This window comes from Leuresthes tenuis, unplaced genomic scaffold (assembly GCF_036924035.1).
Source record: "Leuresthes tenuis unplaced genomic scaffold, fLeuTen1.0.hap1 SCAF_16, whole genome shotgun sequence".
Classification (NCBI taxonomy): Eukaryota; Metazoa; Chordata; class Actinopteri; order Atheriniformes; family Atherinopsidae; genus Leuresthes; species Leuresthes tenuis.
In genome coordinates this window covers 8,354,631-8,381,753 of record NW_027325370.1, presented here as the reverse complement: position 1 = coordinate 8,381,753, position 27,123 = coordinate 8,354,631, and the positions used below count along the sequence as shown (strand labels likewise).

At 43.3% G+C, this 27,123-nt stretch overlaps 1 protein-coding gene across 3 annotated transcripts in view; it reads left to right on the top strand.

Annotated features, from left to right (window-relative positions):
* dip2ba (disco-interacting protein 2 homolog Ba) overlaps positions 1-25,919 on the top strand; it is a 41,112-nt gene extending 15,193 nt beyond the window's left edge. The window contains exons 2-38 of one of the 3 annotated variants that reach the window (XM_072366781.1): positions 4,234-4,305; positions 5,511-5,645; positions 5,775-5,900; positions 6,033-6,269; positions 6,367-6,495; positions 7,219-7,338; positions 7,705-7,902; positions 8,140-8,231; positions 8,311-8,421; positions 8,647-8,770; positions 9,197-9,306; positions 9,711-9,813; positions 9,906-9,970; positions 10,069-10,162; positions 10,424-10,543; positions 10,652-10,766; positions 10,951-11,090; positions 11,230-11,366; positions 11,863-11,943; positions 12,966-13,093; positions 13,235-13,349; positions 13,508-13,709; positions 14,704-14,816; positions 16,592-16,672; positions 16,875-16,998; positions 17,143-17,264; positions 17,632-17,743; positions 18,054-18,163; positions 18,848-18,978; positions 19,071-19,239; positions 19,782-19,952; positions 20,144-20,205; positions 20,311-20,368; positions 20,452-20,526; positions 20,763-20,937; positions 21,356-21,479; positions 21,567-25,919. In XM_072366781.1, coding sequence (XP_072222882.1) covers positions 4,234-4,305; positions 5,511-5,645; positions 5,775-5,900; positions 6,033-6,269; positions 6,367-6,495; positions 7,219-7,338; positions 7,705-7,902; positions 8,140-8,231; positions 8,311-8,421; positions 8,647-8,770; positions 9,197-9,306; positions 9,711-9,813; positions 9,906-9,970; positions 10,069-10,162; positions 10,424-10,543; positions 10,652-10,766; positions 10,951-11,090; positions 11,230-11,366; positions 11,863-11,943; positions 12,966-13,093; positions 13,235-13,349; positions 13,508-13,709; positions 14,704-14,816; positions 16,592-16,672; positions 16,875-16,998; positions 17,143-17,264; positions 17,632-17,743; positions 18,054-18,163; positions 18,848-18,978; positions 19,071-19,239; positions 19,782-19,952; positions 20,144-20,205; positions 20,311-20,368; positions 20,452-20,526; positions 20,763-20,937; positions 21,356-21,479; positions 21,567-21,819 — 4,634 coding nt within the window. In that variant the 3' untranslated portion in view covers positions 21,820-25,919. Of the gene's footprint in view, positions 1-4,233; positions 4,306-5,489; positions 5,646-5,774; positions 5,901-6,032; positions 6,270-6,366; positions 6,496-6,594; positions 6,872-7,218; positions 7,339-7,704; positions 7,903-8,139; positions 8,232-8,310; positions 8,422-8,646; positions 8,771-9,196; positions 9,307-9,710; positions 9,814-9,905; positions 9,971-10,068; positions 10,163-10,423; positions 10,544-10,651; positions 10,767-10,950; positions 11,091-11,229; positions 11,367-11,862; positions 11,944-12,965; positions 13,094-13,234; positions 13,350-13,507; positions 13,710-14,703; positions 14,817-16,591; positions 16,673-16,874; positions 16,999-17,142; positions 17,265-17,631; positions 17,744-18,053; positions 18,164-18,847; positions 18,979-19,070; positions 19,240-19,781; positions 19,953-20,143; positions 20,206-20,310; positions 20,369-20,451; positions 20,527-20,762; positions 20,938-21,355; positions 21,480-21,566 lie in introns of those variants that run through there. The other 2 variants (XM_072366780.1, XM_072366782.1) reach the window with 2 other exon arrangements.
* The last annotated feature ends 1,204 nt before the right edge of the window (positions 25,920-27,123 follow it).

Below are 27,123 nucleotides of genomic sequence, written 5' to 3'. Positions count from 1 at the left end.
TCACTATTATTTTCTCACAGAAGGCCACTAGGTTTTGTGATATGTTGTGATACAGGACAGTATTAGTGTTGAATGTTTTTTGCGCCACATTTGTCACAGACTGTAAATCGGTCAGCTTTTGAGTAGATCGTAACATCCATGACTTCTAACAGTCAGAGGTCCTACGCTCTACGGTTGGAGGCCAGATTCAGTTCTTTTTCTATTAATTCATTTTTTTATACATCAGTGCTTTGGACTAATTCACATAAATAATCTGATCTGTAAAGTGAGATTACGGATTAAGCCCAAAAAGTGAGCACGTCCTGATTTTTGTCCTGTAAAAAGGAAGGTTTTGTTTACTGCTTAGCTAACTGTATAATCAGGTCAGTTAACCTCGTGGAAATGTGCATCTCATGGTAAAGTTATGCGTTTTCAAACGTGTGTGTCTGTAAGCAGCGAGCGGAACTGATGTGGTGTGAGTGAGGCAAGTGGAAGTTGTGGGTGGCACTCATGGCACTTGCTAATCTGCCCGCTGTAATTACACAGGGGGGGGGGGGGACTGCATGTGTGTAAGCAGGGGAGGGTCCTTGTGCTCTGAATGCTCAATAAATGTATGTTTCCTTAAAAGCTTTATTTAACTCCAAAAGTCCTTGCATATCAAAGGTGGGTAGAATGTCCAGTGATCATTTTACAACCAAATGGGCCCCAAATAATTTAAAACTTCCTTTAGTTATTCGAGCAAGACCACCTTTATAAGATAAAAAAGATAAGAAATAAAAATGAAGGTCAGCGGGCAAACTTTTAGAAAGTGGAAGGATAGCACAGAGAGAGGTGTGGTACTAATCTGCAGAGATCTGGATGGATTTGGGTGTTTAGTTTTTTTTTCAAGTGAGTTCAAGTGATTCAAGACTCGAGTGTTTTCGCAAACTAGTTTCAAGTGGAAGGAGCCCCCCCCCCAACATAAAGCACATGGTGTTTGGGGAGATGACCTCATGTTTTTTTTAAGCTTCCTTAAAAGAGAAGTAAGGGATTGTTCATCTAACGTAAACATGTGAGTGCTGGAAGGCCAGTCAGATGATTCTGAAGGCATCCGCTGCCCCCACCACACAGCATACGCACAGCAGCAATCTTTTGCTCTCTAATGTGCTCTGCTGACATTGATCTGATTTCTGAGGAGTTGGGCTGGTGGAGGAGTGAGTGTTAACTGTCCATTTCAGACCCTGTCTGCTCGCATCAGTTATGAGCTCACATTCAGGGATGTTGACTGTTTTCTCTTCTGTTGCCACACTTTTTTTTGCTTTCTTTTTTCCTGAGAAAGCCAAGTATGTCATCTTCAGATAATTGAGTATTTTAGCTGCTTGGAAAAACAACAGATTTTTATCTTGCTATGGAATCTGAACACCTTCTTCTGCCCCCCGTGATTTACCCTCCATCCACTGTAATCTTTACGTTCGGAGTCATTCCATTCTCTGAGTAAGTGTGTCTTTATGAGATGCAGGGAGTTTGAGATGTATTTTATGAGGGATGCATGACACACAGATGAAATGCACTTGAGCCACACAAACACTGAAGGCTCCACTGTGCTGATTCACTTTGAGTATGACTAAAATTCACCCGTAATGCTTAAGTGCATGACTTGTACTGTTTAGTAAAACCCTTTTCATGCCTTTAGCTCGGTATTTGTTTGAGTCATTGGGATTCGGGTTTGTGTGAGTGTGTGTTTATCCTCTCTGTAACCTGTTCTGTCAGCTGTGAGGGGTCCAGCCTTCTTTCTAACTTGGCCTGAGGTCAAAGGTCTACAGCAGCAGTTGAAAGCAGGAATCGTTAGGCCTGTTTTACACAACCAGCGTGATAAACACAAACTTTAAAAAGCCTGGATTAAAAAAGATGAGTGACTTCATTCATGTATCTCAGAGACATGCTTTGCGCTGCCTGTACTGCAGCATGTTAAGGAGGTCTGACATTTCCCTGGACAAAACCCTCACCTCTGATTTGACATACTGACACACATCTCAGAGAAGGCTTGAAGTGTCACTGTGCTTCAGGCTCCATTAGCCTTCATTTTTCTGAGTTCTGTTGCACCCTTTAACCTGCACCAGCTGTGTCCACACACACATCCACCAGCTTCCTGCACCACAGGGGATTTTTTGGCCAATGAGCTAGCTCTCTTGGCCAGTTGGCCATCTCTGTTAGCATGGTGTTTTCCAATCAGCACATTCCTCTTTCTCTAGACAGACGCAGGGAGACAGTTTTGGCAGTGCGCACACAGGGTGGGGTAATGCTCATATCCTGTCCTCTGACCTCAGATTTCACACACGCACAGTTACTGTACTGTTTTGCTCGTGCTCACACTCAAAACACCACATTCTTGCTCTTTAAACGTGCAGCTTTTCTTCTGTTTTGAGCCAGCTGTTACAGTCAGTCTTTCAACCCAGAGTCTTTCAGTGTCTTTATGCCTTCTGTCATACACAGAGTCAGTGTGGTCGTGCCAATCTGTGCCTGTTGTTTGAGCCCCACATCAACACAGACTCTCTTCTGTCTGTGTTAATGACTGCCCTCCCTCCGTCTTTCCGTCTCCCCCTTCCTCCCTCATGGCCCCGCTTGGGCATCAGAACTGGGCTTGGCATAATGCTGTCTCCGACAACAATGATGCTCCAGTCCACTACAATTAATTTGCTTCTGATTGCTTTGCACGCATGTCTGTCTGAGTGTTTGCCTCAACACAAACAAGCCTGTAACATGCATAAGAAATGGATAAACAAAGAAAAAGAGACGATAACACACATCTGCTGTTGTGTTTTTACTCCCGAATAGATTTTAAGCCAGTGTGGTCCCGGGCGTGGACTCAGCTGAATGCTGGCCTCCCCATTTGAGCTTTTTCACAGAGTGACAAAGCACTGAGCGCTCATACGCTCGCACTCTAAAACTGTCCGACTTTGTATTGATGGCCATTTCTCTATAAACGTTCCTCCCTCTCCCCCTGTTGCTCATAATTCCCGTCTTGTGAAACCTCAAGTGTTTTCTGTATGGAATCGATCAGAAGTTAGTCTGCAAAACTGGAAACTAACCCATACTGGTGATCTATATACTCCATCCAAGGGGAGATTTTCGTGTTTATCCAGGCAAATCCCACACTCCAGTGGACAGTAACCAGAGTGTGAGAAAGCTTTGAGACACAACACACACTATCTGGGACTCCACACCCAGTGCCGCCTTATCCAACCCACCTCCCTCCATTCTGCCTGCTGAACTTTGGCACTCACTCTCTCCTCTTATTTTCTTTCCATTGTTGGTTCACACACACACACACACACACCAGACTATGTTTTGCTGCTGCCAGTGGCCCTCAGTGTGCATTTATCACCCCATTTCATTCAAACTCCAGCTTTGACCCTCACCCCCTCTTTATATGTGCTTCTCAGGTCTTTCTCCTCCTCTCAGTTGATTGGACTAGGGTCTCTTGTCACTTGTCAGTGTGGGGTAGATGTCAGAGGATGGAGGTTAAGCAGCCCTTTGTCTTGTTGCACTTGACACCGCATACCTTGTTATCACTGGGCACAAAAAAAGAAGAAAGCTGTGTAGGGGAGTGTAGCATTAGGATTGTTTGTGTGCACCAGGGGAGTGTGTATGAGCTGAGAGGTGAGAGGGGTAGAGAGTGTCTTGCATGAATGTTTCCTGCATAAGCAGACTGTGTTTTGGGGTTCCAAATAGGTGGACTTTGTCATACCTCTGTTGCTGTCTTGCAAACTCTGATAGCGCTGAGTGTCCTGACAGTCCAAGGTCGAATTAGGAAGGAGTGGTGCTGAGTGAACGGTGGGAAAGGGGGGTGATGTTCGAGGAGACAAATGGTCCCCATGTGAAACTTGTTCACCTGTCCTCCTCTTTGCTCTGCTGTTCTGTGCCTTGCACAGTTATCTGCCAGATGCCAGAGTCGTATTTGGGTTTCATGGCGAGGAGGAGGTTTTTGTTTACTAATCATGTTTGTTCACAGGGGCTAATGTAAGGCCAAACAATGGTGCTACCACTTGGCGTAGTTGTAATTAGACTTAGCTGGCAACATGTGAAGTTGAGAAGATTTGTTTTAAAGAGGATTATTAATATGACTCAACTGCTGCAAATATATTAGCTGAAGCAGAAGCTGTGTGTGTGTGTGTGTGTGTGTGTCAGAGGAGTGCAGTGTGTGTGCAGTTGTCTTGAGTTTGTGTGGTAATTATGACTAACATAACAGTGTGGTGTTGCTGTTCTCTCTCCTAGGTGACATCACGCAGAAGGGCTATGAGAAGAAGAGAGCCAAGCTGCTGGCCTCCTACATCCCCCATTTGCCAAGTGAGACCAGCTCTTCTTCTTCTTCTGCTCATTGTGTTTTTATCACCTTCTTTCTGAATCTGTCTTCTCTCTCCTGTGTTTGAATTCTACCTTTTGTCAAGGGACAAACGTAAAGTGACTGCATTGCATCAAAGAAACTTACCAAGTCAGGCTTTTCCCGAAGCTTGAATTTATATTTTATTCAATGTTTCTCTCGCAGCTGCAAAGTGAATTGGACTGAAACCATTTTCCTTTTTATGAAATTTTACTGACTCCAGAGTGAGTGTAATTCTCTTTGTCTAAGTTGTCCAATAGAATATCTGGCTTTCTGTGGCACTCTAGTGGCCAAAATGAAAACTGCGTTTCATATAGAATAACCATATTGTCGCTTTTGAAGATTCAGTGTCGTCTGACTCGGTTTTCTCGACTCTGTGATGATTCGGTGAAAGTGGGACGTTTCTCTGTGTCACTTTGAGCCAGTCGCCTTCGTGCCGATTGGAGTGCTACATTTATTCAGTCACATTTTATGTTTCCTCAGGAAGGATTGCACCACATTAACAGAAGCACTTTTTCGTGTGTAAGCTAATTTCCAAAGACTAAAACAAAACTTCCTTTTCTCTTAGTTTGACCTTGGTTTGCTTCTGCTTGTGCAACCACATGATTCACGTTGAGCGATTACACCCAAAGACCAACTAAAGACTTACATTGTGTCCATATTCAATGCTTTGTTGGTTTTTAGTGGGTTCTGTTCAGTGACTGACAGTTTACCTTCAACGTCGACAGAAGCCAAGAAACTTTGTTTGCACAAGGATGATTTTGTGCTCCTACGCCCATCTTCTTTGGTTCTTTTGTTCCTCAAAGTCATCCACTCTGCAAGTGCTGCTGCCTTCTTAGAAAAGAAGAATACATTTGCTTTAATATAACCTAGTTTCATATACTCTGTTAATAGTGTAAGTTGCATCATTCTAGTCCATATCCTTATTTCCCCTCTAAGTTTCTGAGGTTCTTTAGTGAGGCTAAATTTAGATATATTATCAGAGAATCATCTAATATTTATGCCTACATGTTGTTGTAATGGCATTATGTAAAGCAGGAGTTTTCTTTAGGTGTGTGTGATGTTCCTAAAACCCATGTTTGCTTTATTTATTAATGTTGACCTGCACATATCTGCATTGACTTTGCACATGCTCGCTTCTGTTCTTTAGATGTGGATCTTTCTCTGCCAGATGTACAGCTATCCCCAAGCCACAGTGCCGACCCGAGCCCGAGTCCAGAGGCCCCGGGCCCCTCCACCTCTTCAGCCTCCAGACACCATCGTGCACATCGCAGTGGAGGGGCCAGGGACGAGCGCTACAGATCAGGTATACAGCATACTATATGACGAAAATGTATTCTAAAAACAATTTCCCACCATAAGTAAAGTTTTAAGCCAGTTTGTTCACCATTTAGGTCATTTTGTTTCTGGTTTGTGTCTCTTTATTTTTGTGTAGACATCCATACAGAAGCTGTGCAGGCGGCTCTGGCCAAACACAAAGAAGAGAAGATGGCGCTCCCTATGCCAACCAAGAGACGCTCCGCCTTTGTTCAGTCTCCTCTAGACACCTGCACACCTCCAGGTAAATCTCACCCACTGTGCAGGTGGATTTGTTGGTTGTGACCTTAAAGGTTGTTTCTGCCAAATCATGTCAAAATGATAAAACTTGCTGATTTAAATCTACGTATGATGGGCGTTTCCTGTTATTTTTCAGACACATCCTCTGCATCAGAGGATGAAGGCTCTCTCCGCAGAAAGGCAGCACTCAGTGCAGTGCTCGCCCAGAGCCTCCAGAGCCCCGATTACTGGATCAATCGCTCCGTCCAAAGCTCTTCCACTTCCTCATCTGCTTCCTCAACCCTCTCCCATGGAGAGCCTAAGACTCAGCCTCAGCACCAGCCTCCGCCTGCTGCTTCTTTGTTAGCCGACGTACTGGCCCACACACGCATAGGTAAACTTTGCTTAATGGAGAGCTCCACTGTTGGTTGATCAGTACTGCTGATGCTGTTTTTGTCCTTCACAGTGCTCATGTTTATTTCCTCCAACAGAAAACAGTGTCCCCCCAGATGTGACATCTTCCACTCCACAGGAAAGAGGCTCCAGGGTGGACCTTCCCCCAGCAGTCAAGGGTATGAGTCGTGGACAGAGCCGCTCCAGCATGCTGGATACTGCTGACGGTAAACTCACACAAACCAGGAGGTTGATAAATGTGTTTTATTGGATAAAGTGGGGGTTTCTAACTCATCGTCAAGTGTGAAACTTTGGGTACAGTTTTTTCTTCAAATCAGGAGATTACACCATTTGCATGTTCTAACCATGGCAACGATTAACATATTTCTGTTTTCCATTGACCAATAAGGCTCACTGTGTCGCAGTGACAAGCTGATTGAATATGATCAAATGAGGGACAAATGTTGGCCGGGAATCACCTTCAAAGTCATTGTCATTTCACTGTGGTGAATACTGCTAATGACAGATATTTTGTTCTTTCTTTTGGGTCCATTAATCCTGTCCCTGTCCCTTGCCTTTCATTTAAAAAAGGAAAGAGAAAAGGTAATATACATCGAACCTGGGGAAGGGGAGGGATGCTGAAGAGGCCCAAATCAGCTTGCTTTTCAGCCTATCTCTTTGTTTGTCTGGTGTCGTAGGTTTAGAAGTAGAAAACTTCCTACACTTGATTTTCCTTAAAACCATCCAATCTGTGTCTCCTTGCGTACAAATTTCCCTTTCGAATCCTTCCTGCTGCTGATTCTGACACTGACTGTGCTCTTGCGTAGGATTCTGCCTGTGTGAGAGCGTGTGATGACGTAGAGCTATAAGCTGGAAAGAACTGCATGTGTGTGTTACTTTGTTTGTCTGCATATGTTTGTCATGACGGCCTTCTCTTGGTGTTTGTCCAGGCGTGCCTGTCAGCAGCAGGGTGTCCACTAAGATCCAGCAGCTGTTGAACACCCTCAAGCGGCCCAAAAGACCACCACTCAGCGAATTCTTCCTCGATGACTCTGAGGAAATCGTAGAAGGTGAAGACCCATAGTGGGCATCAGTTTGCAAAAGCATTTATCATGGTTGAAGTTCACTGTCCTAAAAGTCAGTAAAACAAGAGCTCAGAGTTTGTTGGATGGGTTGCTTCAATGGCAGTTTTGTTGTAATTTTAGATCTTCCTGACACAGCTAGAACTGTAGAAAAACATATTTAAATAATGCCTTCTATGTTTTATTTGTGCTGACGAAGCTAATAAAACTGTTAGAAATAAACATGCTTCTTGTTTAGCACACATCTTTTAGTTTAATTCCCTTCCCAGACAAATGAAACGCTGTGTTTCTGTCTGAAATTCACTGGACTGCAGATGAGTTTCTTTCTAATGTGTTTCTCTTTTTTATGTCTAGTTCCCCAGCCAGATCCTAACACCCCAAAACCTGAAGGACGTCAAATCATCCCAGTGAAGGGGGAGCCTCTCGGAGTGGTCAGTAACTGGCCTCCTGCTCTGCAGGCCGCTCTCGCCCGCTGGGGGGCCACCCAGGCCAAGAGCCCTGCCCTCACAGTACTGGACATCACTGGCAAACCCCTTTATACCCTCACATACGGTGAGCAAAACTTAGAGATTAACCAACTAAAGATTTTGGTTGAGCCTCTGGGTTTATATACAGTTATAGGGGTGATTTTCATGTGTGATTTTCATGTGTGATTTTCATGCGTTTCACGTGTGTGTTATTAAGGAAATGTCTTGTAAATGAGCTTCATCAAATATCACATAGTGATAATGCATTATGATTAACAAAAAAAAAGAATGAAAATAATTCTTCTCCTTTTCTCTTCCACAGGAAAACTATGGAGTCGCAGTCTGAAGCTGGCCTATACATTACTGAATAAATTGGGCACCAAGACTGAGCCTGTCCTACAACCTGGAGATCGAGTAAGAGATCGAGTAACACTTCTTGGTAATCAAATTATAAAGGAACATAACAATGGAAACGGCTTTTTCTACCTCTCAGGTGGCGTTGGTTTATCCAAACAGTGACCCTGGCATGTTCTGGGTGGCTTTCTATGGCTGTCTGTTAGCTGAGGTCATCCCTGTGCCCATCGAAGTACCGCTGTCACGACAGGTAAAGCTGTCAGTTACTCTGTGGTAGCCTCAGAGAAACGTGACGTGGGTGAAATGGTTTGTTGTCAAATGAAAGACCGGATAAAGTATGATGGAAGAACCCAAAGGGACTGATGCTTCTCTGCATAAGTGTTCATCGTTTATGTTGTCAGCTAGAGTTTTTGTATCATCGTTTCAGTTTTGTAGACCATGTCTTCACCATCCTGACCGTTGTCTCTGAACACAGGATGCAGGCAGCCAGCAGATTGGCTTTCTGTTGGGCAGCTGCGGTGTGAGTTTGGCGTTGACCAGTGAGGTGTGCCTCAAAGGGCTGCCAAAGACTCCCAATGGAGAGATTGTGCAATTCAAAGGTAAGCAAGCTTAAACTGCCTTGTTATATATTTTTTATTGCTTTTTTATTGTTTCTTTTTCCTGTTATTTTGCTCATTGCATTATTGTACTGTAAGTGTTACTCGTTTTTTACATTTTATTTCATGTCCAGGTGTTCTTTAAATTAAGCTGTTCGCTCCATTTGCTCTTTAAAGCCCTTTTAGTTGCGTTTGAGCTTGAAAATGAAAATGAGTTGAGCCAGAGCTGCTGGCTCAACAGGAGTTATACATCCAGGGCAAATCATATATATGATATATATCATAATATGATCTCCCCTGGCCAATGTTGTCCCACAACATTAAAATGTAAAACATCTCCTAATTCATTCAGCCAAAAGCACGTTTTTTCTTTGTGTCAGCAGTGTGTCGTCAGTGTGCTCCATCTTCTTTGTGTTGTTGTGATTACAGGATGGCCAAGGATGAAATGGGTAGTGACGGACACCAAGTACCTGACCAAACCATCTAAAGACTGGCAGCCTCACATCCCCACTGCCAACACAGATACTGCCTACATAGAGGTAAAAACATGACATTACAGTTGACTGTATTTCCAAATAGGTTGTCAGATGAATTTAAATGAATGATTGTATCAGCTCCCTTGTAAATGTATAAATATTAGGGTTCTTTTATCCTCTGATTCATCAGCTTGAATGATCCTTTTGATACTGCACCGTTCACTGTAACAAAGCCTTCTCTGAAAGGAAATTTGGAAATAATTGTAATGTTTTGACCTTCATAGTCCAACTATACTTTTATTTTCCTGTTGGATTTAAGATATGAAAACTCTTCTCTCAGCCAAGGGACACAATTTTTAATCCTGTGCAGAATATTTTTCTGATGATTGTTTTTGGCTCATTGATTGCCTCAAATCTTTTTCATACGTCACACTGACATTCGTGTGTCTGATTCGTTCCCATCAAAGTACAAAGCGAGTAAGGAGGGAACAGTGATGGGAGTTGCTGTGTCCAAGATCTCCATGCTGACCCACTGTCAAGCCCTGACTCAGGCCTGCAACTACTGCGAAGGTCAGAACATTTTGAAATAGATCTGTCAAATCGTTCTCTCGTCTGCTCTTTTATGTGTTTAAATGAGATGCTGATGCTCGCGTTTGTCTTAGGGGAGACGCTGGTCAATGTGTTGGACTGCAAGAAAGACATGGGCCTGTGGCACGGCGTCTTAACGGTGAGGCTGGATGCAGCGATTTGTAAAGCCATCGGGATGCTCTTCGTGTCTTCGGTGTGACGGACTGTGAAACTGAAAATGTGTATCTTTCCTTGCAGAGTGTCATGAACAGAATCCACACCATCACTGTCCCATATGCTGTCATGAAAGCCTGTCCCATTTCCTGGGTGCAGAGGGTTCACATTCACAAAGGTTCAGCCAAACAACCATTTTACTTTTGTATTAAATGCTTCTGCAGATGTACTTTTTCTTTGTAGTTTACTAGCATTTGTTTAAAAAGATTACATATCCAGTATAACATGAAAGTGAGCACCTACCAGCCCGCATGTTGAGGAAAGTTGGAGAAAGGTCAAGGAGACTATTTAGAAAGCTCAAATGTACATTTTAAGATAAAACAAAGTTCTCTTCATACGATTGTACTTTGTATAACATGTTGCTTTTACTTTCTTACAGCGCGTGTTGCCTTGGTGAAGTGCCGTGACCTCCACTGGGCCATGATGGCCCACAAGGAACAGAAGGACACGAACTTGTCCTCTATACGTATGCTTATAGTGGCTGATGGAGCTAACCCATGTGAGTAGCTTCTCCTCCACAAGCGCAGTCCCTTTTTGACATTTTAAACTTTGTGGTTTAGTTTCAGTTATTGTTTTGCTGATGTTTTTATCTGTTGCTTCCAACCAGGGTCTGTGTCGTCGTGTGATGCCTTCCTGAATGTGTTCCAGTCTCACGGTTTGAAGCCTGAGGTCATTTGTCCATGTGCTACCTCTCCTGAGGCCCTGACTGTGGCCATACGCAGGTACCTGAACTTCAGAACTCCTGTTCTGAAAAGACATACGCTGATACTTAAACTAGTCATTTGAATTTTGGTAGGTTTTAAAATATAGGATTATAGTTTTCTTAAATACTGTGTGGACCACACATAGTGAAAATATACACAGTACACTGGAAGTAAAATTGCCCGATTTTCGCCTTCTCTCCAGGCCTGGTGCACGAGGAGCTCCACTACCAGCCAGGGCCATCCTGTCCATGGGTGGGCTGAGCCACGGGGTGATCAGGGTCAACACAGAAGACAAGAACTCTGCTCTCACTGTACAGGATGTGGGCCACATCATGCCTGGAGGTTAGCCACCACATCTGGTTTCAGCTGTCAATGCAGAAGTACAGCAGCTGCCACATTTATCGTACTCTTGATCTTTTTCACAGATAGGGAGCTTAAACATATGGGATTTTTAATGTTTTCGCCAAATTGTGTGTTCCAGCTCTTATGTGCATTGTAAAACCAGACGGGCCTCCACAGCTGTGCAAGACAGATGAGATTGGAGAGATTGTCATCAACTCTCGGGCTGGAGGCACCATGTACTACGGTCTTCCTGGTGTTACCAAGAACACATTTGAGGTCTGTCCTAGACGGATGTTTAATCACTCTAATCGCTTCTTTGCTTCATTATCTTCTTCCAACTGAGTGTAACCTGTGATATGCTGTGACTGTGGAAATTGTGGTATGAGACATCAATGTATGTTGCACTGGGATCAGCTCTGGGATCAGCTCTGGTCCTCCTCAAACTTGCACAATCTATGGTGTATTGAAAATGTTGCTGGATGGTAAAGTAGCTCTTACATTATTTATTTATAGGTGACATGGAAAATATTGTATTTACTCTCTAACTTGTCCATGAGAGGCATGAGAGGACTATGTTTCCTCACTCATAGTTGTTCCTTTCACCATCGTCTCTGAGTATTTTTAATATTTTTAGTTACTTAACTATCCATAGTAGTAAATCTACAGTAATCTCATACTCGCATCACTTTCACGTCCAGTGTCAGGGATGAGTTTTACTCTGCAGTGTCTTTGACTTCAGTCCCTCTGATCTCTCTACTTATTTATACTTTAGGTGATTCCTGTCAACCAAGCTGGAGCACCCATAGGAGAAATTCCATTCTCTCGGACTGGTTTGCTTGGATTTGTGGGACCGGTATGGAATACATTTTTATTATTATGGCTGTATGATTGGGCTTGTTTTGCTGAATTAAATCAACCAATGAGATGCCTCCCTAAAGGAACTATATCACAGACGAGCGTCTCAATATTTAAAGTGTTCAGAACCGTTGGCCGGTACACTATCAAACCACAATTCTGTGCCTGGAACAATTATTTGCAGCAAAGTGAAAGGTTTCTATTTTCACCTCAGATTGTAAATATCTGACACATCATGGAAAGGATGTCTACAGAGACGGACTTTTCTGCTTACGTTTTTCTTCCTCTGGTGTCAGATGTGTGTTGGTCCGTGGGTCATGTGATGTTTGAAAAATAGAAGTATCAACAAATCTAACCAGACCTGATCATTTATTTCAGTGATCCTCGCCTCACACAAAAAATGATCTTCACAAACTCCACAGCAGGTCTTGCTTCTGGAACAGCGTTCTTTTATTTTAGAAAACAGTGCTTAATGTAGGATTTATTTCTCCATTTGAATGGCTGTGATCAGCCATGTCAGAATGTTCAAACACAGGATGGTCTACACTTCTACGCTCCCAAGCGGCCTTGAATGTCTGTAAGAGCTAAACAAAGGGTGGCTTGACATTCTGTTCCCACTGGTCTCTTTCAACACTTGTTATCTCACTAGACTGTAAGAGTGAGATGCCTCACTCCCGTCTCAGAGAACCAAGACTAATTTCTTAACTTAAATTAGTAAAAGCAACTACTCAAACAAGTGTTTGTCTATAGAAAGCTGTGTTTCGTGTCTCAACTCTGACTTTGCTCTGCTCTTTCTAAGGCAGCCCCCACGCTCATGTGTAGACTGTTGTTTTCCTTCAACAACTCATCTTAAAATATTTTTATTTAGGATTTCTTCACCAGCAACACTTTAAAGATCCTTTCTGTGATGCTGTCAGACACTTACGACAATCTGATTCTAGGACTAATAGATCCCAGGTAAAAAAATACACTACAGCTGACAGTCGGCACTTTGTGAAGATGAATATGTCTGCTCCACAGGGAAGTCTTGTATTTGTTGTGGGGAAGATTGAGGGACTCCTGATGGTGAGCGGGCGACGCCATAATGCTGACGACCTGGTGGCCACCGCGTTAGCAGTGGAGCCTGTCAAAACTGTTTACAGGGGGAGGTATGACACTACGTGCTGCCTGTGAGCCAGTGTGTGCACACTGTCCTCTTATAAGAGTCCATAGGTGCACACTCTGGAAAAAAATCCAGCAAACGATGCGTAAAAGTATGTGTGATTAAATGCTCTTTCTCATCCATGCAGGATTGCTGTGTTCTCTGTGACAGTGTTTTTTGACGAGAGAATAGTGATTGTGGCAGAACAGAGGCCTGATGCCAATGAAGAAGACAGCTTCCAGTGGATGAGTCGAGTTCTTCAGGTAAGTTATACATCTACTGAAATCAGTGGGTTTTTTTTTAGGGTGTCAGTGCATTGCTCTCACAGGCGTTCCTAACTAAAACAGAAAGAGGCAGTTACGGGTTGCATTGTGTAAATCTCCCATCCATTTAACTCACATGATGCATGTTTTTTCTAAAGGCCATCGACAGTATCCACCAGGTTGGCCTTTACTGCCTCGCTCTCGTCCCAGCCAACACTCTCCCAAAGACACCACTGGGAGGCATCCACATCTACGAAACCAAGCAGAGCTTTTTGGAGGGAAACCTGCACCCCTGCAATATTCTTATGTGCCCACACACTTGTGTTACAAACATGCCCAAGCCTCGTCAGAAACAGCCAGGTGAGCAATATCAGGCATCATCTATGTATACTAAACAAAGCTGCAGCAGGAATATATACAGTATAATACATCTCAGAGTATGTTGTGTGACTCAGTGAAATCAGCAGCTTTCTGCCTTGTGCAGCAGTAAACTACTACCAACACAAACCCCACTCTTTGGATGCTCCCAGAGGTTCCTTCTCTGACCACTTTGAGTTGTGCATTTGCGGCTCGCACTGAATTTTTTTCACTGTGTGAAGCAAAGACACTCCTACTGGAATTGCATTTTTGAGAGGAGAAAAAAGCTGCAGGAAGCTTCAAATCCAGAAAGGAGGCCAAATATGAGAGATGATTGCGGTTGTTAGTCCAAAAAATAAGTGTCTTGACATGTTAGGAGCAGGCATTTATTTGTGTCACAGTGCAGGTCATTTTGCACTGGATGTTCTCCCTCTGACTCCTTTTAAAAAAAACTTTACACCAGAGCTTCCTGTTAACAGTCTGATCTTAAGAGATGAATTTGTTATGCCCAAACCTGTTCATGTCAGAGAAGCAATAAGCGGGCTCTTGGTCGCACTCTTGACCTGACGTACATTCTGTAGTCTTGGATTCATTCACTGGAGCTCACTCTTTGGTCTCCTGAATGTTATCAATCATCCAGCTTTCAGCACCGTTGATGATCCCCACCGTGAGGAAGGTTCAGGTTTAAACAGAATTTCTTGTTTGCTCTCTTTTGAAACTTGCTGTGAAATTACAAATGCAAACCTGCTTGTCAGTACCTTCAGAAGACAGAAAAGACTTTCAGGGAGTGTTCAGAGCTTGGCAGGAAAGCTGGGTGCACAAAGTGGCTACTCTTTTAGGAAAAGTAGCCAAATTCAAATCATCATTTTTTTTGCTGGCTTTTTTGGTTTCATCATTTTTCATAATCCGGTCGTCAGTTTGGCAATTTATGAATTTCTACTGTTTGCATCGGGGCTGCTGCTTCTGACTGTTAAATTTCTCTCTCTGATCTGCTAAGTGGATGTTGGTCCAGCTTCTATGCTGGTCGGTAACTTGGTGGCAGGGAAGCGGATTGCCCAAGCTACGGGCAGAGAGCTGGGTGTGGTGGAGGACCAGGATCTCATTCGAAAGGTAACTCCAAACAGGCCGCTCTATACTTTGAACACACTGTGCACTTAACTGACTGTTAATAAAGGATGTTGCCTCTTTCAGCACGGTGTCAGGAAAAAGGACCATTCCTTGAGTGACTTTTTCAACAATTCAATTTGTTATACTGTGAATTGTTCAATTTGAAGCAATGCATGTCTATGGCAACAACATCAATGCCATCCTTTATAACGGCGCTGCTTTTATTTGTGCTGTGTTGTCTTACCCATTAGTTTCAGACAACAGAAGATTAAAAAGATATGTAGGTAGTTAACTGCTGATTTGTTATGATGTAACATTTTTGGGTTTGGGTGATGTTTTTTTTTTAAATGTATTTTAGACCAAACAATCATTGAATTAGGACTGTAGGAAATAGTATATAAATCTCTTCAAATGAATCTAAAGGACAATTTAAACATGCTCTGAATATGTTTGCCAAGTTAAATGATTGTTTTTTATTTTTTATCTGCCAGAGAAAATAGATGCTGATGTTTCATCTTAAACCTCTGTTGTTGTTCTGCCTTTACTTGGGTTGGGCTTTAGCTCTGTATGTGGCCCACCATGATGGTAAGGCTCTAGTCTGGCCCCAAACCGTCTCTGCTTGTGCTGCTTCTGTCAGTCACATGTGCTTCTGCAGCTGCACCAACCTGACAGCGTCCAGCCACCGCTTGGCCCAGTGTGGTGACTGTCCTGGCTGGCTCCTGAGCCAGCAGGGGTCCACACATTTACTCTTATCATACATTCATAGATGTGAGGCTGAAACTGAAGTTTGACATTTCTATGTGTGCTTAACTATGTATATACTACTATGTTAGACAAAGGTGTTGTTTTAAGCACCAAAGGTGTCTTTTAGGAGAATTTTTGTGTGCACCTCTGCTCGCTGGGTTCACTGTGACGCTCCCACTTGTAGCATGGCTTGCTGAGTGCTCAGGGACACCAGTCTGCATGATGTCACTCCTGATTCAGAGCACGACATGTTGTGTGGCGGCACAAGAGATCGACTCTGACTCGTGACTTAGATATGTCAGTAAAGCTTTTTAGTGTTTCGAATGTGCGACTGTACATCATGGTGACGTTTTGTTTTTTATGTGCTGCCTGACGTGTCTTTGTTTTCTTCCAGCAAAGGAATTGTTCGCTTACATGTTCTGTCCTGTTGTGTCTGGCACTGTGGCTACTTACTCAGCTTTTTTTGCCACCACAGATCATTAAATTTATAATTCTTATAATACTTATTTACTAATGAGTAAAGATAGATGGAATTGTTCCATTTAAGCAATATTTTTACCAAATAGACCCCAAGACACTGTAGCAGGACTTTCTTTGTAAACCTTGTCAGATTTGCCTCTTACCTGATTCAGATGGTGACACCATGACCCATGTCTTTGCAAAATAATTCTCTTGACGCTTAATTGTGTTTGTATGGGAGGTTAAAAGCATCTCAGGATATCTTTGACATACTTTGAAATGTTCTGTTCTCCTTACCAGTCTGGTTGAAATGAACAAACATGTCACTGAGAGCACTGTGTGCTTTTGGTTAGTCGACAGGGCCACTTTTTGATTTAAAGCTTTTTATCTGTTAATCATGAAATAGATTACAAAGTGCCAGTGATGCAACTTGATGGGACATTGAACTACACAATTAAAACGCTAATCTTTTGGATTAAGCACAGTCCTAGACTGAAAACCTTTTTCATCAGATATCTCTATTTTCTTTTAGTTTGTGTACATGTGATGACACATTCTTTTCTGTGCTTTTTCAGCATCAGTTCTTGTCTGAAGCTCTGCAGTGGAGAGCCCAAACGGACCCTGACCATGTTCTGTATGTGCTGCTCAATGCAAAGGTAATTAAACACTGATGGCTCCTACACAAAATCACATGGAGACTCAATCAGTCAGAGAAGTCATTGAATAAAAAGAGCCAGAGCATCTAAATGCATGCTGACAGGCGTCATAATGTTTCACTATATTACATGTTTCTGTAGTGCTAATGGTGATCCATTTTGTGGTGTGAGTTGAGCTGTATCTCCACTATTTTTACACTAGGGGGCAGCAGTGTGCACAGCCACTTGTGCACAGCTACACAAGAGAGCAGAGAAAATCACGGCCACCCTGATGGAAAGAGGAGGCCTCAAACCAGGAGACAATGTGGTGCTGCTTTATCCTCCAGGTGAGCAGGCAGATTAAAACATCCCACATTATCGTTGGGAATTTCGCCATCTTTCACTGTTATTTTTTTTTTTTGTTTTTTTTCCATTTTCAATAAAAAATTTGATGTGTCCTAATCACAAGGTTTTGATATTTTACTCTGCAGGTATTGACTTGATAGCTGCCTTTTATGGCTGCCTCTATGCTGGTGTCATCCCTGTGACTGTGAGGCCGCCCCATCCTCAGAACCTGGCTGCTACTCTCCCTACTGTCCGCATGATCATCGATGTGAGTCACTGCACCATGATAGTTTTGTAAAGTACAAATATATATTATAAATCTTTTAGGGTTTTTACACTTAGTAAGTAGACTTTTTGCATTATTGTGATACTTGGATATACCTTAAAATGACCAGGAACCTTTTTCTATTGATGCCCCTTTGAGTTACGAATCATTAACCTTGAAGAGTCCTTCGTTGATAAAGTGAAGTACTTCTGCTTTGAGCCCTGTTACTGATATCAATAAATGATGAATAATTAAATTAACTTTATTTGAGCTATACCACCTGTGGCTGATTTTCTTCATCATACGCCAGTATTAAAGCACTATTTTGTTCTTTTAGATGAGCATGTGTTTGTATTTTTGTGTGTCTCAGGTGAGCAAAGCAGCCTGCATCCTGACCACTCAGCCCCTCATGAGGATCCTCAGGTCCAGGGAGGCCGCTGCCAGCGTCAATGTTAAAACGTGGCCAACCATCATCGATACAGGTGCTGGACTCTGACTCTCTGAATCCAGTTATTTTGCTCATGCTCTTCTTTCATGACCCAGCTCTGGATGCATACAGACTTTGCTCAGAAATGTTTCCCTCTTTTGGCCACAAGGTGTCCTTTCAGCGCTTTGACTAACTCTGAGCATATGAGGGAGACCATATGTTGATTAAGCTCTCCTTTGTAATTCCACGTGTTTCTGAACATAATGGTGCTGTTCATAATGTGAAATGTACATTTACATCTGAAATATTGAAAATACGTGTTCGATTGAACGATTAAAGATTTATTTATTTTTCTCTCTTCACAGATGATCTCCCCAGAAAGCGGCCTCCACACATCTATAAACCCCCCACAGCTGAGATGCTGGCCTACCTGGACTTCAGTGTGTCCACTACAGGCATGTTAACTGGAGTCAAGGTAAGTTATCCCACACCCTGTATATCAAGAAAAACTATTTTATTAACCGAAGAACGATTAATCCCGTTATACTGGAAGTTCTTATCAGTACACAAACGTTTGGTTGGATTTTTCTGTTGCTGTGAATCATAAAGTGAGTAAGATGACCTGATGTCCAGAAGACATTAGGAGAACCCCCTTTCTGCAGTATGTCACAGTGCTTTATGGATCATTTTCCTGTTGTTGGATCCTCATTCCAAGTATACTTTTGCTCAGTTCTGCCAAAAATGTTCTTTTTTAAACTTTATCAGCCACATTTGAAACCTTGTGATGATGAATTTATTTAGTCGAGGGTGCAGTTTTTTTTTACTGAAGTCTCTGTCATGATGGTCATAGTTTTGCAGGTGTCGCTGCGTAAAGCACTGACACTCCAGAGTCTTTTACAGTCAAACGCCAGTTTAGATTTTCTTTCTTTAATTTGCCTTAACTGTTCATGTCAACTGTTCTTAACTATGTTCTTACAAACTGAGGTAATGGCTACCAGGGTTCTGGGCAGCTGCTTAGGGGAGACGATGGCGTCCGATTACTGAAGGGGGATCCGGATATTGAATAATTTTAGATGTTTGACAAGCAATACTGGAAGGGAGTTCTTGGAAGAGGAAAAAGGCATTTTCGTGATTCTGAAGAATTGGTTGATTTCTTTAGATGTCCCATGCGGCCGTCAGCACTCTTTGCCGCTCCATTAAGCTGCAGTGTGAGCTTTACTCCTCACGCCAAATAGCCATCTGCCTGGACCCGTACTGTGGCCTGGGCTTCGTCCTGTGGTGCCTCTCCAGGTAAGTCAGAAACACTTTTTCACATAACCTGTGGGTTCCTCTGTATGTTACACTGTTGCTGTAGCGAGTGTTTTTTTTTGTTTGTTTTCCAGTGTTTACTCAGGTCACCAGTCCATCCTTATTCCTCCCCTGGAGCTGGAGAGCTCGCTGCCTCTGTGGCTGAGCACACTCAGTCAGTACAAGATCAGAGACACGTTCTGCTCCTACTCTGTCATGGAGCTCTGCACCAAAGGCCTGGGCACCCAGACTGAGATGCTGAAGGTCAGAACCACACACACACACACACACACACACACACACACACACTCACACACAATCTGCTGCGTGTGGTTTGCTGTCTTGAATTAACGGTGTCATTACTCCAGCAACAACACACTAATTAATCATTTTCTCAAAGAAATCTTAACTGCTGTGATGGCGGCTAAAAAGCCTCTGTCTAATCAATTAGATATTATTATATTTCAAAAGGTTTGATGACAACAGTAATTATTCAAACGGCGAGGGAACAATATGTGTCCTTATTTTTTTTGTTTTAACAGAATAAAAGCATTTAGTTTGCTGTAAAGGTTCCTCAGGGTATCCCATCAACAAAAAGGAAAAGTAGCCTAAACAAATGCCTGGAATGACATAAATTTAATTTGTTAAACATTTTTACAGTGTGATTAAGCTGGCGTCTCTATCAAAATCCATTTTTCTTTTAAACAGCTTTATATTCCTACTTCAAAGCAAATGGAATTTTGCACTAATGTTATTTTTTTGGTAAGCACTGTCCACATTTAACTGTTAGCTGTGTGTGTCTCCAGGCGCGGGGTCTGAATCTCTCATGTGTGCGGAGCTGTGTGGTGATCGCAGAAGAGCGGCCTCGCCTCGCTCTCACGCAGTCCTTCTCCAAGCTCTTCAAAGACCTCGGCCTGTCGCCACGAGCTGTCAGCACCGCCTTCGGCTCCAGGGTCAACTTGGCCATATGCATGCAGGTCGGTTTCATACTGACACACACTGAACTGTCTCATCAGCGCACCTCAATTTCACACAGGCATTTTCCTTTGCTCTGCTGAACAGACTTTCCATTAGAACCTTAACTACAGCTACCTACTGATGTTCTAAACAAGCTAAAAAGCTTCAAGCTCAGTCCGATTTATGTTATGACACTATATTGTGATAATAGGGCACCTCTGGACCAGACCCCTCCACTGTCTATGTTGACATGAAGTCCCTGCGTCATGACAGGTAAGACCGAATTACTCCTGTAAGCAGTACAGAGGCAGCTTCAGTGGTCACTCGATTTGACTGGTTAAAACAAACCGTATGACTTACTTTTTGTGTGGCCCTCAGGGTAAGGCTGGTGGAAAGAGGAGCACCACAGAGCCTTCCGCTCATGGAGTCGGGCACTGTAAGTATTCATTTCCATTTGTGTCAAACTTAGTGGCTACAGAACCAGAAAGATAAACTCTTCTCTTTTTTTTCTCCTTTAAGATTCTGCCAGGAGTGAGGGTCATCATCGTCAACCCAGAGACCAGAGGCCCGCTGGGAGATTCACATCTTGGGGAGGTGAGGAGCACAAAGACTACGATTAGACTTTTGCTGAATCGTGAATGGTTTCCCCTAAATCGATTGAAATGAATCCAGGTTGCTGACCCTAAAACCGGGAGAGTGCTCGTACTTGTAGCTTGACAAATCCTTTTCAGTATCCGCTTTTCTCCCATCAGTCTAACAGGGAAGTTGTAATTGTTCAGAGTTCAGACGTCCTTCCAGCCCTGCTCATCTGCCTTTCTATCATTGTGCAGATCTGGGTAACCTCTTCGCACAGTGCCAGTGGCTACTACACTATTTATGGGGAGGAGAGCCTCCAGGCAGATCACTTCAACACCAGACTCAGCTTTGGGGAGCCCCAAACTCTGTGGGCCAGGACAGGCTACCTGGGCTTCATCAAAAGGACTGAGCTGCTGGATGCGAGTGGAGGTGAGTGGACATTTGATGAAAGTGGACTCCGTGCCGCTCTTTCTGTTCATAACCATGGCTTGATGAACCGTTTGACTTTGCTGTAAAATCTTCTTCTGACATTTGTGATTTTATATAACAACGTCAATAACGTTTCTCTGAAAATCTGTTGAGAAATTGTTGCTAAATTAAATAATCTAAACAAATTTCTTCTCTTTTGCTCTTTGATTTAATATTAGTAGCAGAACAATAAAGGATCATCGTAGATTGATGCAAAAATCCTCCAGTGCGATAAATCAGTGTTGCTTATTGATTTGTAACATTGCCCACAGTAGCAAACACTCATCATAAGACGAGATACCCGGTATCGGTGGTATAGAGAAATCTCTAAAAGATGACAGCTTTACTGAAGTCCTAGTTTTGTTCTTTTCTGCCACAGATCGCCATGATGCCTTGTTTGTGGTGGGCTCTCTTGATGAAACATTGGAGTTGAGGGGGTTGCGTTATCACCCCATTGACATTGAGACATCTGTGTCCCGAGCCCACCGCAGCATTGCAGAGAGGTGAGGCTCTTTACCAGTCATGCACATAACGTCGAGCTGCGGATTACAGTGCTAAACAAGTGATTTACATGCGTGTCGCCCCCACAGTGCTGTGTTTACATGGACCAACCTGCTGGTGGTGGTGGCGGAGCTCAGCGGCTCGGAGCAGGAAGCCTTGGACCTGGTGCCACTCGTCACGAATGTGGTCCTGGAGGAGCACCACCTCATCGTCGGGGTGGTGGTCATCGTGGACCCCGGGGTGATCCCCATCAACTCCAGGGGAGAGAAGCAGAGGATGCATCTGCGAGACTCCTTCCTGGCGGACCAACTAGACCCCATCTACGTGGCCTACAACATGTGAACGACTTTCAGAAACTCATGCATATAACTGAGCCAGGCTCTGAGAACAGACATGAGGGACAAGGACTAGGGGTATGAACAGTAGCAACCCCAACGTTAAGTCTCAGACACAAATTAAAAGACCAAACAATCTGGGAATGCAAGGATAGTACAAGCACTATAACAACAAATGCTTCCCTCTGAGAAGCGGTTCTTCCTTTGCTTCTACCTGCTTGATCGCAGCAGTCCAGGTTCACCGAGGTTAGAGAGGGGACGACATTCTCTCTTCTCTTGAGAGTAAACGCATCTGTCAACTGGAAGAAATATGATCTCCATCCACTATCTGCACCCAGCTTCACCCTCAGCAATCCAATTCATATTTTTAAGATTTTAAGACATTTTGATTACATACTTTCCTCAAAGAAAAAAAAGGCCACCTTTTCTCTTGTTTGTTGTCAATCTTGAATCTTTGTGTGTTTTACTTTTCCTGAATTTTTCTTTTTACCCCTCTCCTGTTGAAGGCAGGATGGCCCACTGGAACTTCCTCCTCCCCTTGCACTTTATGTCCTCGCACGTCTGACTCCATTTCCTGTGTCACCCGCCTCAAAGGGAGACCTTCCCCCTTCTGCTGCTTTCACAAGAGCAAATCAATGTCAGTATTAAAAGTGCCACCAGCGAGTCCAGCCACAGCAGCTGTCATGACTTCGTCACAAGATGCACAGTGGCTCTCATACTGTATTTGCCAGCAGCCATGGTGTCGGCATTCACCCATTACAAAACGTCCTAAAATACACTTGAATTACTTGCTGGTGCGGGAAACGAAAGACTCTCCTCAGAAACATACAAACCTGGATAGTAAAGGTGAAACAGATTCTTAATTTTCGGTGTGAGTAGGACTCGCTGAGTTAGATAGATTGTATGATTGTGATGATACTAATCATTTTTTTAACTAGAAGCACCAATTTTCAGAGCAGGATTTGCAGCTATGCCAGGTGTTTAGGTGTGCATGCTAATTGGGAGTGCAATCGATGTCTTCTCGCAGGATAATAATAATTAAAAAAGAAACCCTAACAAGCCCAGGAGTCACAGCAGTGGACTGGTCGGTTTAGAATATGCTGGCAGAGCTTAGCCCCACTTTGTGCCTCTTATTAGTCACAGCTCAGAAATAAATATCTGCTGTTTTTGGAGCCACCTGGTTGATAATACTGCTGTTCTGAAAACTTCTGAAAGATTCTGCAACCATACAGTGTAACGGACGCTCTCGGTATGCATGGACATTAAGATTAGTCTTCTGTGTGATCCAATTAAAAATGGACACATCTTAGTACAAGAACACTTAGAACACATCTCCACCCGGATTGCTCCATTACATTGACCTGTTTCAGACCTTATTGAATCCCTTTAATAGTAGTATTTGATGGTCATCATAAAATTTTTTTAATGTAATGGATGCAATTGGAGACAGAAGTAAAAGTAAAGAAGTTGATAAAATGAGAGATTTGTTAGAGAGCCTCAAGAAACCCGGTCAGTTAAGATAGTCCTTCGGTGTGGCTGGGACATGTGTGTTCATACTGCTAAAATGTGGCCATATAAGGTGCAGACAACCTCCCAGTGTTGCTCATTGGATCTCCAGTGCTTAGAGCTGTCTGAGCCCGGTTAATGTCAGGTGTAGCAACATTTTCAGGCATATTTCGTCATCCTGGTAGCTTACTCATGCTTGTAACTGAAAAAAAGCAGAATATACAGTAATGTAAGGCATAATTTAAAAGAAATGTACTGATCAGTTTACCATAGCCATGGGGACAGTATGCTTAATCTAAGGCGTTGGTTAGATGGATGATATATTTCAACCATCAGAAGAACTCCCAGCAGAAAAAACAAAAATAAATCAGTGTTTATTCACTTTGCAGGCCGGCTTCAGTATTGTGCACGATTAGAATTTCTGGCTAACATCTTGGGAAATGGGTTGAAAATGTTTTCGCAGCACAGAACAGAAAACGTTTTCATCTTGCAGATGCTTTCAGAGCAGCAGTGTTGTTTAAGGCCTTCTGGATATTTGCTTGGTATGTCTCCTGTCTATCTGATCCACGGCTCTGTGACTTCAACTGAATGGTGATTAATGAGAAGCTCAAACTGATGTCGGCAGAGCTGACGGATTGGATGATAAGCCTAACAGTTTATTCTATACTTTGAAAATGGGAGTTGGCAAAAAAAAAAATAAAGTTCAACTAAGGTCTGAGTGTCTGCTGATTAAAACAGTTTAAATCTGAATGTCTTGTAACAAAAAAAAAAAAAATGGGAGGGGACCTTACGTTGAACTGTTGCTGTCTGGTTTGGTAGGAGGATTTGCTGGGTCCGGGCTTGGACTGAGGTTGTTAAATGAGCTGCTAGCTTTCAGTCTGTGTGTAGTTTTGAACCTGAAATCCAACAACTTTCATTTGACGTCACAGTTGATAAGATAATTCTGGCTCATCAGAAGGCAGGTCAGTGCCTTTCACCATCGAGACATTTATGGTTACGGACTATAATTTTTAAGAAAACAGCAGATGCTGAGTGAGGAGAGAACTTTGCCTTATTGAACCTGTGGAACTTCTCTACGTTTTTGGTTTTTTTGAAGAACAGTTCCACCAGTCTGCGGGAGAAATCAAACACCAGTTTATAACCACAACGTTTTTAAAGGTAGGAGCTGTCTTGTTCTCTTCAAGTTTGTGGTCATGCCTTTTTGATTTTGAACATAACCATCAATATTGAAGCCAGTTCTTTTTTGAATGTCTGTAACACTGAAGAAAAAAATATAATAAATTAGGAAAAATCTGTAAGAACCTGTGAAATAAACATGACAGAATCCTCCATTTCAAAGAAGAAAAAAAACCGCATTACACGAGGGTAATAATGTCTGTAAACTGTATTTTAGAGGTCACATACTGTATTCCTAGTGTTACTGTGTACATGGGGATGGACTGTAGATAAAAACTTGACTGATCTTTCATACTTGACAGCATTTTCTGCATTGTTAATTTAATGGCATCACATTGAAAAGAGACTATTTGGGCAGAAACAATGTGCACTTTCTCACTATCATTTGATGTGTGTGAGTGTGTGTGTCTATAAGGGCATGTGTGCGTGTGTTCAGCTTATCAGTGATATTTAGCTTTTATGGTGCAGCAAAGTTTGTCTTTTGTAAGAAATTAATCCCAAAATAGACATTTTGTTTCTTTTCTTTTCTTTTCAAATTTCTTTTGTTTTTATGTCGCCTCCACTGAATTTTTACTCTTTCCATCCAGAATTGGGATTTAATATATTTTATATGGATCTCATCGATATTTCCCCGATGCATTTTGCATTTGGAACTGCACAACCTTTGCTAACAGCTGGTTTTGATTTGGAAGCAGCTGGACACATGGTGCAACACCTCCACAGACCACTTTTCTTTCAGTGACAGGCACTGAGGACATGTATGTGAGCCAGTAAGTTAGTTACTCATGAATAACTGTGTGATAATTGCTTTGTTGCTACTGTTTCACTCCGACGAGTTTTAATAAAGTTTTATAATTTCACGTTGGCCTTCCAGCCTTTTCAATAGACATTGGTGCTATTCATTAAAGGAGCATTGACAGATTTTTGTCCTCCAATGTCATCACAAAAAGATTTCCCCCTCGGATGCCCTTTTTGTGTGAAAATAAGTTTTTGTTTTTTTTCACCCCCTGGACTTTGAAATAGTTTGTCATCACCTCTGAGATCTGATGAAAAGCCTTTCAACAGGCACCTCTACTTGGACAATGCAACCAGACATAAATCCACTTTTTCCATCTTCAGTTTTCAACATGTGCTGTGCGTTACATTTCGAACCTCAGAAATTATTCTAAGCACAAATTGTAACTGTACATGTGAGGTAATGAAATTAGGGTCTTTCTCACACACGCATGCACACAAAAACAACTCAAGGGCCCACCGTGTATACCTCAGCAACTGTCTGTTCACTATGCATCGTCGAGCTGCAGTAAAGACATTCTGGACTAGTCAATGGTGCGATAACTAATATGTCTTACTTGACAAAAACACTGTCACACTGTCATTGGATGTGTTTCATGTCAAACAATAAAAATGCTTTGTCTGACTCTCCAGCTTTTTCTTTTTTTTTTTTTTCTTACTTCCATCCAGATGTGTCTGGAAGCTTCAGGAATCAGCTGCTCAACAGAAAAATATCCCCACCAGGCGGCAGTGTTGCTGTTTCATCTGTTATTTACTTGTGATTGTCACTTCAGTTTCTGAATTCTCACACTGACGTGTGGATGTATGGGACGAGAAAGTGTGTGTGGTGATGATTGGGCCTGGGTCTGGGACTTGCTGTCGCCTGGCCTGCCTGTGCTTCTCCCGATGGGGGGGTGGCGTTGCCTCTCCCCGCTGCTCGCGACTTCACCCACCTGGGGGCACGTCTTGACTCCCAGGGCACTTGGCCAGGGGCGCTGGGGCAGGCGCTGACCCACTGTGTGGCTGTCTGGGGCGCTTGGCCCTCCCGGGTATTGGGTGGGGCCTCTGCCGGGGGGTTTGGGGGCGCTCGGGCTCCTGGGGCCCTGGTCCGGTGCACGGCCCGTGTCTGGGCGGCTGGGGCCTGGCGGGGTCGGTGGGCTGTTGCCCCTGGCTCCCGGGGGGCCTCTGCCCTATGCTTATGGGGGCTCTGTCCGGGGGCTTCCTCTGCAGTCTTCTGGGTGGATGCGTGGTTGTCCCTGCGGTGGGCTTCCTGGGTTCTGTGCTCTGTGGGGGCTGCTGGTGGCCTGGGTCTTATGGCCCTCTCTGCCTGCTTCTGATTGCTGGGGGGGGGGGGGGGGGGGGGGGGGGGGGGGGGGGGGGGGGGGGGGGGATTGTGGCTCTGTACACTTATACACTCATAACTAAGCACGGTTATCATGTAGGTCCTGTGCCATGGGTGTTGCATGTTCTCACACACACACACACACACACACATTCATTAGCCCAGTAGCATGGTCGCTAAGCAGTTGATGTATTATCATGTCGTCTCAGGTCATCTATATTCACAGCTGTGTTGTATGCGATTGCCGCTTCTTGTGCTTGTTTTTGTTTGTTTGTGTGTTTGTTTTTTCTCTGCTTGTCTGCTTTCAGGTGCTCCTGGTGGCTCTAAGGCTGGATTCCCCTCAGAGGCCATGGATTGTTGTCTGTTTTGTTTTTTACAGGTGTAGCAGCTGGTTGTCTGGTTTTTGTTTCTATTTTTGTTCTGTTTCCCCTTCTTTCCTTGTCCCCCGGTCCGGTTCAGTTCTATTACATGTTATATATTGTAAACAGAAATAAATAAATGGGCATCAAGGGG